Genomic DNA, 13860 nt, shown 5'->3' with positions numbered 1-13860 from the left:
TAGGTCCTCATATTGTTCTTCGGCAATTAAAACGCTGGAAAGTTGGAAACAAAATGTACCATACAATTAAGTCTTTTTTACTGAACCGCAAATTCTTTGTTAGTATCAACAATTACAATTCTAATATTTTAAAATTACACAATGGCATACCTCAAGGTTCCCCTCTTTCAGTAATTTTGTTCATCATAGCTTTTAATGAAATTACTTCCTTAATTTCCCCACTCCCATCTATTAGTCATTTTGTTTACGCTGATGACCTGGTAATTTTCTCTGACCTAAACGACCTTTCGCAGATAAAAACTCATTTTCTAAATATTTTAAGTCAGATCTCTGAATGGTCTAAATCATCAGGAACCAGCATTGCTTTGAACAAGTGTGCAACATTCCACATCTGCCGTAAACATAAGTGTATCTTCCCTTCCCTTTCCATTTCTAACACTATAATCCCCCACACTAACACTCTTAAGATACTCGGCGTTGTTTTTGACAAAACACTTACATTTAAAGACCATTGTAAATATATTAGAATAAGCTCGTTATCTCGATTAAATATTATAAAATATCTTTCGTCTAAACATTTTTTTGTACATACTTTAACCCTAATAAATATAACGAAAGCGTTAATATTATCAAAAATTGATTTCGCCCTGTCTATATACGGGCACTGCGCCAAAAATCATCTAAAACTACTGCAAGCACCATATCACACAGCCGCTAGACGATGTATCCGGGCTTTCCCTACATCCCCAACCAAAGCTGTCTTAACGGAAGCAGGACTACCAGATATCGCATCCAGAGTATTGAGCAAGACGCTGATGTTAATACCAAAAATTATGCACTGCAAGAGCAAACTTCTATTCAACATAGTCGAAAGGTCGTCACAGCTTACAATGCAAAGCAAAAAGCCGTCGGTCCTGTCGCGATGCATCACACTCGCCAAAGAATTGAACATCATATTGACTCCGATCCTTATGAGAACACCAACATACCCTCAGTGGGTTTCCCTCAAATCCTGTTTCTATAACAAATTATTCTGCCTTAAAAAAATTGAAACAGCATCGGTCGAATACATACAGCACTACAGCGAAGCTATTGAACCTTTTCGTGCAGAATGGGATTTTATATTCACTGACGGATCCAAATCGGACACCAGCGCAACATTTGCTGTGACAAATAGCGACGGTGCCACAATTTCTGTCGGTGCACTGCCTACATACTGCTCAGCTTTCACAGCAGAAGCAGCTGCACTGCATGAAGCAGTAATGTTTGCCTCCCAAACGAGCAAAAAACATCTAATATGCAGCGACAGCAAATCCGTCATCGAAGCCTTGCAGAACCCAAAAAACGATATGTTACTCATCAATATGATTAGAAATATTATATATGAAAAGAAAGACGCAATAAAAATTATGTGGGTTCCTGGCCATGCTGGAATCAAAGGCAACGAAGTTGCTGATGAACGTGCAAATAAAGCACGGATGCAGCCATTACATTTCTTTAACCACTTCACTCCTAAAGACCTACGGAGGTATGCGTCAAATTATTTAGCCGGAAAACTCACGCATGATTGGGCCGCCTATCATCACTACTACAAATTAAATAATCCCCGTGGAACTAAACCGATTTTCCCATCTGACTCTCCTTGCAGAGGTATCAGAACTTTTGTGCGTCTACGAATCGGACATTCAATTCCAACTCATAGTCATTTACTAAATGGAGCCTTGAAGCCGCCATGCTCATACTGCAATATACCAGATTTATCAGTACAACATCTCCTGGACGAATGCCCTGGCCTAAGTCAGATCCGAACAACAGTTTTTGGCAGCAGCAAACCCTCTGACCATCTGAAAGTAGCAAATTCAGATAATATTGACGCTTTCCTTAAATTTCAAATCTTAGCTAAACTAAATATTTAAAATTATTGTTACTTTCATCCTGAATAACACAAAGTTTTTGTTTGTTTTTTAATACTTAATGTAAATTATCTCTAAATTATCTAAAATAGTCTTATAAGTATGAATCTCGAGCCGAAGGCCTTAGTAGCCAGAGTTCTTGTAAAATTTTAGTGTATTGGTTATTTATAACTATTACTCTTACACATAAATAAATAAATAAATTCACTACATCGTCGAGATTAGTGATTGAATCAATTGATTTATAGGTGACAACTTCACCTGGAATTTGAGTCAAAATACTGGCATTGATTTCATTGACATCGACATTTTTGGCAGCTAATATAGCTCTCTCGCTTAGCAAATCTTGATTTCGATAGTTTTGTGCAATATTTGGGAATACATTTTGCACTAATTGTACTCTTGATTCTGTTACGGTACAAAAATTAGTTGGAAGTGTGATCATGCCTGTATTCTTATCAATTGGCTTTCGTCCATTTCCAATAAGCAACAAATGTTCGGAAAATTCAGCAGCTGTTGGATCATTCTGTAACTGCACACGAACATTAGTAGTTAATGTGAGTTTTTGAACATATCTCCACAGATTAGAAAATTTAAGGCACGCTCTGCTCTTCATCAGCTGCTGTTGATTTGGGAACAACAGGCAAAGTTTTTCGAAAATCACCGGCCAATAGAATTAGTGCACCACCAAATATGTTTGTGCTATTTCGAAAATCTTTCAGTGTTCTATTTAATGCTTCCAGTGATTTTTTATGAGCCATCGTACATTCATCCCATACAATAATTTTACATGTTTGTAAAACCTTTCCCATTCCAGAATTCTTCCCTTACTTGCATATTTAATGGTAACTTTAATGCAGAATGTGCAGTGCGACCGCCGTCCAATAAAGTTGCCGCTATTCCAGATGATGCCAAAGCCAATGCAATATTATTCTGTGATCGAATGGTGGCCAAAGTTAACGACAACAAAAACGTTTTTCCAGTCCCACCTGGTGCATCTAAGAAGAATATTCCTCCTCTTTCATTTGCAACATTGTCTATAACTGTGTCATATGCCTGCCTTTGTTCTGTGTTTAATTTTGGTAGGTTTGTTGTTACAAATGTGTTCAGATCATTTCGATCATATTCTTTTTCACGTCTTAATTCTGCATTGTATGCATTATGCATCGGACGATTTGGTGCGATCATACCTAACTCACTCAGAGTTTTATTTGCAATAATCAGGCAAAAGTCTTCGATTTTAATTAATGCCTCGTTATATAATTCATCTGTATAATTCAAATTTGTATTTGCAGTAATGCAACGTACTTGATGTAGGATATCTTTTGTCATGTATTCTTGGTAAGTACTCCACAATTCTTTTGGGTTTGCTGGGAAACATGTAGCAATAATGATGGCAAATAGTGTTCTTATTTGGTGTGGAGAACTTGTTGCACATGATCCATAAGAGTTGCGTCCCAATGATTATCATTTTCAAGCAAATTCAATTCTTTGCATGCTTGCTGATAAGTACAACAAAGATGACCATTAACTCGTTTCAAACATTCGAATGATCTTGGGCCGGGAATATCAACTAAGAGTAAACGTAAATAGAAACATTCCACTTTACTTGGATGCTCAGTGTAAAGTCGTCCGATTGCATCACCCAAATGAACACCTGGATATCAATCTACAGGTATTCCTCGTTGCCTTCATACCCGGGACCTTGATGATGCATTCCAAGTATAATATTTAGGAAGATTTGAATAAAGCAATGTTCTTGCGAATGAATCTGTTTCACATAAGTTGAAAAATGCAGTTAGTGTTGTTGAGGGTGGTCGTTCGGCCATTTGTTGAGCAGTATTTTCAGAGAAATAAACACTTTGTTCATTTTCTAAATGGACTGACAAATGAATAACAGGTGGATGGCGATCATGAATCGGAAATGATAATATTCTCCAAACTGCTTCGTTGCTACTAACGTATCTTCCCATTTGGTAATTAGTAATTTCATCATTTCGATTTACAACTCCAAATACTGCTATGTCACTTCCTTTATTGATATATTTGCATATGTACAATATAATATTCAATATTTATATGTGCGTTAAATGTTTTCGATAATAATTTGGAATACGGAACTATCCAACGGTTATCGATCTCCATATCTTGATTATTTATTTTCACAGTGACTGTTTTTCTATTATCTTCTGGTGATCTTCTACGGTACAATGGATATCCATCATTTCCAGTCATTGTTTCAACAATTAATTGCCTTGGGTAGTTTTTTGAACATTTACCATCAACCATACATGGAGAATTTTGATTTAACGTACCACACGGTCCATGAATCATGTTTTTGGTTACAGTAGTATGTAATTCTGGATCTTCATTTATATCTGGAATTTCAGCACATATAATATGATCAATTTTATCTGTGGTTAGTTTTTGTTTTAACCAAATCAAAATATGCGCATGAGGCAAGCCTCTTTTTTGCCATTCCACAGAATACATGAAACATTGTACATCTCCGTAAACTTTATGTTTTACCATGAAATCCATTAGAGACTGTAGCTTTCGTCTAAACACTCTTGCAGTAATGTCATGCCTATCAGTAGCTGATTGCCCAGTATATAAATGATTCTTAATATCATCCCATTTCGGATTGCATGTGAAAGTTATGAATAAGTCGGGTCGACCATAATTTCTGACATAACACATTGCATCTTGGGCGTATTCATGCATATGCCTTGGACTCCCTGTATACGATGAAGGTAATGTTACCATTTGACCAATGTTATTAACGTTGGTATCGTTGTTAATTGCATCTCGTAAATGTATGTATTCGTCACAGCGTAATTTTCTTTGGTTGAATCTAATGTAATTCAATCGTTCTGTTTCTATTTTCGCATACCTGTCAACAATATACTGTTGAAATAATTTACGACATTTTAAAATGTGATTCTCTTGACTTTCTCTTATCATGATTCTGTATGCATAATAATTCATTCCGCTTACAGTTTTATTTGTTTCTTGACCATTTGCTGGATATATTTGTTTTATATCAATCGAATAACCATAACAGAACATAAGAGAGTATTGTAATGCATCATATTTTCGATGCGTTTCATTAACACTTTGCAGTGTATCATTTCTTCTTTGCAAAACAATATCTCTTGGTTGAAACTAATCTCCAGATATAACAATTGCAACCCGTTGCTTGAAGTTGGTTGATTGTATCTTCCACGATGTTCGCCGGCAGGCGTTTTATTTGCATCAATTTTAATTTTATGATCATCAGATGACAATCTTTCGATTGTTGTTTTAAAACTTTGCCCCAAAACATTGTGTGTGTGTAATAAATCTTGTAACTCTCTCATAATGACTCTGTTTATATTTCTGGAAAATGCACACCGTGCTTCAAGTTCATCATCGTTGTCATTAATGAAATAAATTTGCAAAAATTTTGACTCTTGATCGGGTAGTGGTAGTAATGAACCTATTAAGTGATATGCTTGCCCTTGAATGTGAAAAAAGCCATAATTTGTGTCCATAAAACCTAATGATTCATTAGATGTGTCAGCGAATGTTGTTGAACGCTGAAGTTTATGTATTACCTTGAACGTTGGCATGAAGTTATTGGTTATAATTTTTCCAGCACCAAAAGATATCATTTGAAAACATGAATTATATGTGGAAATTTTTTCAAGAAAATGTTTGGAATCGGGTGATGTTCCCGATAATAATGTAGCTAATGGTTCGGGCGGATATTGTATGTCTGGTAAACGAACTTTTCCTGCAGCGCAACACATGCCTGGTGTTTCAGTTTTGAGTTTCAATGCTTGACAAAATCCGCAAATTTTATCCATACTTCCAATGACAACGTATTTGTGAGATGAATAATCAAGTTGTGGATTATATTGAAATGCTGCACCATTCAAATTTACAGAATTGATATTTATTGGCCGATTTTGAGAACGTGACCTAGTACGGTCTCTTACGGTTGACTTAATCTATCAGCATGATTTTCCTCACTTTCATTTTGTCTGTGATTTTGCACATTTCTATTGTGACGTGTATTACGCATGTCTTCTACCTCTTGGCTTTTGTTTTACCGAATCAAAGTGGTCTTCTTTATGTCACTCTGAGCTCTTGATTGCTACTTTTCAAATTCAAATTAACATACTGTTAGCGCCATCTTTTAAAAATATAATTGAACTGTGAGCACGCGTTGAAATGAAAACTACACAGAACAGAAATGGGAAATGATCAGGAAAAATAATATATATTTTTTAAATTTTTCTTGAAAATATCTACGGAAAGTGTGAAAACAATCTCTTTTCTTAAATATCTTAAGTAAAAACTTCTAAAATATTAATTATTTTTGCCGATTTCTGTTGTGCGTATTTTTCACACCATTTATTCACTGTTTCACTTGTTACTCACATATGTACAAGTTAACGCAGCAGTATTTATGCCTAAATTTTCATTCCATTACATACATTTCAATGGAATGCAAACATACATACATATACATATATTCATACAACAGTGGCTGCACGCCTGCATTCGCATAGAATAGAAACATACAAATTAGCAGGCACAGCTGTAGCTGACCCCCTGCAATAATTAATCGTAACACAATGCTGCTCTGACTAACTTAACACTTTGCTTAAATACTTCTTCTTTACACCCACACTTCGGGATAACCAAAGCAAAACCATTAGCTCAACGAACTTGAACAGGTCGTCGCTAAAAAAGTACTTAAGGTTATCAGTAATAGTGCATAGTGAAAGTAAGTGTTAAAACTAACAAGAAAGTGTTTTATTTGGTAAAGTGTTCAAGTGAAGCAGTTTCCAGGCATCAACCAAAGATATAAAAAAAGTGCGTCAGAAATATTTAAGAGAAGAGATTGTTTTTACATTTTCCAATGATATTTTCACGAAAAATTTACAAAATATATATTAATTTTGCAAATGATTGATTCAAAGCCGTTTTCTTAGAAGATTACCAAAGGTTATCAGTAACAGTGCATAGTGAAAATAAGTGTTAAAACTAACAAGAAAGTGTTTTATTTGGTAAACTGTTCATGTGAAGCAGTTTCCAGGCATCAACCAAAGATATAAAAAAAGTGCGTCAGAAATATTGAAGAGAAGAGATTGTTTTCACATTTTCCAACGATATTTTCACGAAAAATTTACAAAATATATATTAATTTTGCAAATGATTGATAACAAGTGAAACAGTGAATAAATGGTGTGAAAAATACGCACAACAGAAATCGACAAAAATAATTAATATTTTAGAAGTTTTTACTTAAGATATTTAATAAAAGAGATTGCTTTCACACTTTCCGTAGATATTTTCAAGAAAAATTTAAAAAATATATATTATTTTTCCTGATCATTTCCCATTTCTGTTCTGTGTAGTTTTCATTTCAACGCGTGCTGACAGTTCAATTATATTTTTAAAAGATGGCGCTAACAGTATGTTAATTTGAATTTGAAAAGTAGCAATCAAGAGCTCAGAGTGACATAAAGAAGACCACTTTGATTCGGTAAAACAAAGCCAAGAGGTAAAAGACATGCGTAATACACGTCACAATAGAAATGTGCAAAATCACAGACAAAATGAAAGTGAGGAAAATCATGCTGATAGATTAAGTCAACAAAGAGACCGTACTAGGTCACGTTCTCAAAATCGGCCAATAAATATCAATTCTGTAAATTTGAATGGTGCAGCATTTCAATATAATCCACAACTTGATTATTCATCTCACAAATACGTTGTCATTGGAAGTATGGATAAAATTTGCGGATTTTGTCAAGCATTGAAATTCAAAACTGAAACACCAGGGCCCTTACTCTGTAATGCGATGCGAAAAGCAATGCGATGGGAAAATAAATTGCGTTACGAAGGGTAGTCGGTACTCTGTAGCGCTATCGCATCGCTGAAAGTGTTGCTCTTTTTATTATTCACTTATTTTTCGCTTTAGTATGCATCACTGACCGAAATGCCAAAGAAAGCGACCAAAACAAACGAGCGATTGGAAGTAAAGTACATATATTTATATTAAATAATATAAAGTAATGGATTGTGTAGCTTTATGGGACGAATCATCTGAGGAAAGGATTTATCGGAGATTTATAAGAGATAACTCCAACGTTATGAGTCTCAGCGATCAAAGGTAAGTTAAACTTTAAAGAATTACTCATGCTTTATTCATCAGTTTGTTCTATTCATCAGTTTTGTGCAGAATTTTCGGCTTAGTAAGGAAGCCTTTATGTATGTGCTAAATAGCATAAAGGGTGAGATGAAATCTCCAACGAGAGCAACGGCTATCCCTGAAATTATAAAAGTTGCAACAACCCTAAAGTTTCTTGCTCAGGGTGCGTATCAACATTTAATTGGCCAAGACCATCGCGCGGGGCTAGCACAGCAAACCGTTTCCAGTTGCCTTGGGGAAGTTTGCAGTGCAATTGAAAAGGTATTGTGTCCAAAACATATCGTTTTTTCGATGAGCAGTGAAGAGCAACAGGATGCCAACCGTAGATTTTACGAAACATGCGGAATTCCGGGTGTGGTAGGAGCAGTGGATGGAACGCACATCCAAATGATAAGGCCATCAAATGACGAGCATTTATTTTTTAACCGAAAACTTAAGCACAGCATAAATGCAATGGTGGTAAGAGTGTTTCAATTAAATAAGAATATTTTCATTAACGATTTTTTGTTCTACTTTAGATATGTGATCACAAAATGCAAATTCGAGCCGTGAATGGTAGATTTGGAGGTGCATCGCATGATTCGCACATATGGAACTTGTCCGGTGAGCGCGAATATTTAAAAACTGCCTATGAAAACGGTGACTCTGGCCAACGAATTCTTGGTAAGCTTTTTAATATACTTCGAGTATATGACCTTAATGTAGTGGTCCGTATACTCGTATTAATATTGTCTTATATAGTATATAACATACATATGTATAATTGTTAATACACATATATATGTATATGTATATGCATTTTCATGTAATAAATGCTTATGAACATGCATATGCACATATGTAGCTATTGTAATTTATTGTTATTCAACTAAAAATACCTTTATATTTTTGTTATCTGCAGGTGACTCAGGATATCCGTTGGAACCATGGCTCCTTACTCCATACAGGAATTCTACGGAGGATTCAGACGAACATTTTTTTAATCAAAAACATTCAAAGGGAAGGTCGTTAATTGAGAGAGTTTTTGGCGTTTTGAAAGGCCGATTTCGTTGCCTTCTAGCTTCAAGGGAGTTGCACTATGCTCCAGAAAAGGTTGTGCAAATACTAAATGTTTGTTGTGCTCTGCATAATATATGTATAATGTTCAAAGTTCATCCTCCCAGTTTAGAAATCGAACAGGAACAAGTGAACATGGTAAATATAGAAAATGTAGAAAATCTGAGTTTTGGAAATATAGCTAGACGTATAAGAGACCAAATAAAAAATGATATGATTGCCACTCGAAATTCTGTATGAAAAATTTGTTTAAATAAAATCGTTTTTTAGTAAATATGAATTCAGTCTTTTATTTATGTTAGGTCTACAAAGTGTGTACATAGGTATATTAAAACTAATAGTAATAGTGTGCAAATTACATACAATGTATACATTTTTTAAGCTATAATACTTCGGTAAGGCACTGTGCATGGACAGGTACATCAAAACTAAGTCACACTTGTGTGTGCAGGTACATACGTACATAAGTAAAAAATTAAAAGAAAATTCCATGTTTCTCTAAACAAAATAAAAATAAAAATTAATTCACTTGTGTGTGCAGGTACATACGTACATAAGTAAAAAATTAAAAGAAAATTCCATGTTTCTCTAAACAAAATAAAAATAAAAATTAATTCACTTGTGTGTGCAGGTACATACGTACATAAGTAAAAAATTAAAAGAAAATTCCATGTTTCTCTAAACAAAATAAAAATAAAAATTAATTCACTTGTATGTGCAGGTACATACGTACATAAGTAAAAAATTAAAAGGAAGTTCCATGTTTCTCATGTGTCTTATTTGTCTGCAACTCCAACATTTGTTTTTGAATTTCTAATTTGCTAAGTTTTAACTTAAAATTATCACAGTCCATTTTTCGACTATGGACGAACTGCTCTTTTGCTAATTTTAGCTTTTGTTTTTCTATTTTATATACCATTTTATATGTCCTTTCCATGGTTTTGGAAATATTTTTTAAGGAATCATTAATCTCAGTCAGTATTTCTGTTGAATTTTTTTGGTACATAATTTGATTATCCACCTGCTTTTCTAGTAAGCTTTGCTTATTGCGTGGAGTGAGTACCGAACGGCTGCAGGAAGGTTTCTCAGTCACCTGTTCGGGCACATCGACTGAATCGCTGTCATTCTCCCCTTCGGGCATATCGACTAAATTGCTATCATTCAAAAATGCTCCTAAACTTGTAGTTGGTACATCCGTCTGACGCGCACCAAACTCCCGCGTGCTACCTATCCCGCCCACAGCTTTATTTATGGAAAGCAACTCGCTTACTCGCTGCTCTAATTCGTTCAGTGAGGAATAAACGGACGGACCGCCCCCTGTACCGGCAATGTTGGTTCTGTTCCGACGCATTTTGGCCTTCAAATGAAGTTTGTAGTCAGCCCAAACCTGAAAATTATAATAACCCCACTATAGAAATAAAAAGTACACATGTCACTAAAGTTACTTTTCTCCAGCCGGCCATATCACGCATCGGTGGTCCAGCAGCATTTAGTTCGGAAGTTACTCTCTTCCATAAATGGTCGACTCTTATTTTTGCGTTGGGCGTCTTCATTAGGCCCTTTGCCAAATCCGGATGGGTGGTCATGAAGTCCACTAATATTTGGAATTGTTTTTTTTGTGTTTGTTTGTTAGTCTTTGGAGTTGTCCTATATATTTTTCCAAAAAGGTACAATGAATTAATATTTCAAATTTATAAAATTATCAATTAATACTTACATATTTGGAAATTGCGTATGCCTATTATTTGTAGCAGGAAAAATGCGATAGTGACAGCTGTTTAACATTCACTTTCGCAATACAGAGTGCTGCCGATGCGAAAAGGGAGAAAAACTTGCGAAAGCGCAAAATGTGAATGCGAATGTCGAAATACCGAGTACCGATTCTGCGATTTCGTGAATTTTTTCTTTCGCATCGCATTACAGAGTAAGGGCCCAGGCATGTGTTGCGCTGCAGGAAAAGTTCGTTTACCAGACATACAATATCCGCCCGAACCATTAGCTACATTATTATCGGGAACATCACCCGATTCCAAACATTTTCTTGAAAAAATTTCCACATATAATTCATGTTTTCAAATGATATCTTTTGGTGCTGGAAAAATTATAACCAATAACTTCATGCCAACGTTCAAGGTAATACATAAACTTCAGCGTTCAACAACATTCGCTGACACATCTAATGAATCATTAGGTTTTATGGACACAAATTATGGCTTTTTTCACATTCAAGGGCAAGCATATCACTTAATAGGTTCATTACTACCACTACCCGATCAAGAGTCAAAATTTTTGCAAATTTATTTCATTAATGACAACGATGATGAACTTGAAGCACGGTGTGCATTTTCCAGAAATATAAACAGAGTCATTATGAGAGAGTTACAAGATTTATTACACACACACAATGTTTTGGGGCAAAGTTTTAAAACAACAATCGAAAGATTGTCATCTGATGATCATAAAATTAAAATTGATGCAAATAAAACGCCTGCCGACGAACATCGTGGAAGATACAATCAACCAACTTCAAGCAACGGGTTGCAATTGTTATATCTGGAGATTAGTTTCAACCAAGAGATATTGTTTTGCAAAGAAGAAATGATACACTGCAACGTGTTAATGAAACGCATCGAAAATATGATGCATTACAATATCCTCTTATGTTCTGTCGTGGTGAAGATGGTTATTCAATTGATATAAAACAAATAAATCCAGCAAATGGTCAAGAAACAAATAAAACTGTAAGCGCAATGAATTATTATGCATACAGAATCATGATAAGAGAAAATCAAGAGAATCACAATTTAAAATGTCGTAAATTATTTCATCAGTATATTGTTGACAAGTATGCGAAAATAGAAACAGAACGATTGAATTACATTAGATTCAACCAAAGAAAATTACGCTGTGACAAATACATACATTTACGAGATGCAATTAACAACGATACCAACGTTAATAACATTGGTCAAATGGTAATATTACCTTCATCGTATACAGGGAGTCCAAGGCATATGCATGAATACGCCCAAGATGCAATGTGTTATATCAGAAATTATGGTCAACCCGACTTATTCATAACTTTCACATGCAATCCGAAATGGGATGATATTAAGAATCATTTATATACTGGGCAATCAGCTACTGATAGGCATGACATTACTGCAAGAGTGTTTAGACGAAAGCTACAGTCTCTAATGGATTTCATGGTAAAACATAAAGTTTACGGAGATGTACAATGTTTCATGTATTCTGTGGAATGGCAAAAAAGAGGCTTGCCTCATGCGCATATTTTGATTTGGTTAAAACAAAAACTAACCACAGATAAAATTGATCATATTATATGTGCTGAAATTCCAGATATAAATGAAGATCCAGAATTACATACTACTGTAACCAAAAACATGATTCATGGACCGTGTGGTACGTTAAATCAAAATTCTCCATGTATGGTTGATGGCAGTGATGGATATCCATTGTACCGTGGAAGATCACCAGAAGATAATAGAAAAACAGTCACTGTGAAAATAAATAATCAAGATATGGAGATCGATAACCGTTGGATAGTTCCGTACTCCAAATTATTATCGAAAACATTTAACGCATGGCTTACATGGCTTACAATTTCAGCGTGATATGTCACATAGTTTGTTTTCTGTGCTACTGTAAACAAGTCAAGCTCGAGTGTGTTATTCGAATTCTCTTTTATGACTTCAATTGTCTCAAAATGTTTTCCACGGAGCGGCAACTTTAGCTTGGGAAACAGGAAAAAATCACATGGAGCCATATCAGGCGAATACGGTGCTTGCGGAACGATATTAACATTATTTTTGTTCAAATAATCGCGAACAAGACGTGATGTGTGAGCTGGTGCATTATCGTGATGCAAGAACCATGACTTGTTGTCCCACAATTCCTTCCTTTTAAGACGAATGCTCTCGCGCAAACGCTTTAAAACGTCTAAATAATATTTAGCGTTAACCGATCGACCTTGCGGAAGGAACTCCGAGTGCACCACACCTTCGTAAACAGTCAGCATAACCTTAATTTTTGAGCGACTTTGGCGTGGTTTTTTGGGTTGATGTACGGCCCTCTTTGAACGATTTGTACCACTGGAAAACACGTGCACGCGATAGAGCAGAGTCCCCATAGGTTGTCTGCAACATTTTTAAGGCGTTGGAATAACAAAATTTCAAACAAATTCTTTGTTCAACTTGAATTTCCATCGTTAAATTCGAAAAACACACTCGAGCTTGACTTGTTTCCAGTAGCACAGAAAACAAACTATGTGACATATCACGCTGAAATTTGCCATGTAAGCTTACAACAGTCCTACCAAAAAACAAAAAAATTATTTTTGCCATATGTTATCCGCGTACCGTTTTATTGATAACGTCTCGTTCATATTTGAGTAGAAGGTATATAGAGATTAGGTGTCACTATACTATTATTTACATACTTATATACTGAACATGTTTTATTACTTTAAAGTGTTTAATTTAGTATTTGGTATAATTATTCTCCGCCTTTCAACAGAATACAAACAAAAGTGAAAATTTATTGTCGAATTACGTCACAGCCTCAAGTGTTTTCTGGTTGCAAATGATGGTCGCATAGTATCGTGATCTCAAATAATTCGTTCATGGTGGCATGGGATACGCTGAAATATGTATGTGTAAAAGTAGC

The 13860-nt window shown here is 35.1% G+C and overlaps 2 protein-coding genes across 2 annotated transcripts; one reads left to right on the top strand and one right to left on the bottom strand.

The window, feature by feature from the left end:
- Positions 1 to 7772: 7772 nt before the first annotated feature.
- Positions 7773 to 9454, top strand: LOC129251228 (putative nuclease HARBI1). Its single transcript, XM_054890582.1, has 4 exons — positions 7773 to 8079; positions 8139 to 8577; positions 8637 to 8781; positions 9020 to 9454. The coding sequence occupies exons 1-4, from the start codon at positions 7982 to 7984 to the stop codon at positions 9412 to 9414; spliced, it is 1077 nt and encodes a 358-aa protein (XP_054746557.1). The 5' UTR covers positions 7773 to 7981; the 3' UTR covers positions 9415 to 9454.
- A 394-nt stretch (positions 9455 to 9848) lies between these two features.
- LOC129251236 (uncharacterized) lies at positions 9849 to 10958 on the bottom strand. Its single transcript, XM_054890589.1, has 3 exons — positions 10892 to 10958; positions 10620 to 10821; positions 9849 to 10561 (listed from the first exon to the last, which is right to left on the bottom strand). Coding segments are annotated over exons 1-3 (846 nt in total). The 5' UTR covers positions 10894 to 10958; the 3' UTR covers positions 9849 to 9919.
- Between the last annotated feature and the right edge of the window lie 2902 nt (positions 10959 to 13860).

Source organism: Anastrepha obliqua, unplaced genomic scaffold (assembly GCF_027943255.1).
Source record: "Anastrepha obliqua isolate idAnaObli1 unplaced genomic scaffold, idAnaObli1_1.0 ptg000009l, whole genome shotgun sequence".
In the NCBI taxonomy this organism is placed as follows: Eukaryota; Metazoa; Arthropoda; class Insecta; order Diptera; family Tephritidae; genus Anastrepha; species Anastrepha obliqua.
This window is presented reverse-complemented; position numbering and strand designations above follow the sequence as displayed.

Bases quoted from the DNA above. Each gene is read 5' to 3' on its own strand.
- LOC129251236 (XM_054890589.1), bottom strand. The intron at 10,562-10,619 runs GTAACTTTAGTG...TATAATTTTCAG, and splicing joins ATATGGCCGGCTGGAGAAAA to GTTTGGGCTGACTACAAACT.
- LOC129251228 (XM_054890582.1), top strand. From the start codon at position 7,982: ATGGATTGTGTAGCTTTATGGGACGAATCATCTGAGGAAAGGATTTAT. The intron at 8,080-8,138 runs GTAAGTTAAACT...TCTATTCATCAG, and splicing joins ATGAGTCTCAGCGATCAAAG to TTTTGTGCAGAATTTTCGGC. The intron at 8,782-9,019 runs GTAAGCTTTTTA...TGTTATCTGCAG, and splicing joins CTCTGGCCAACGAATTCTTG to GTGACTCAGGATATCCGTTG.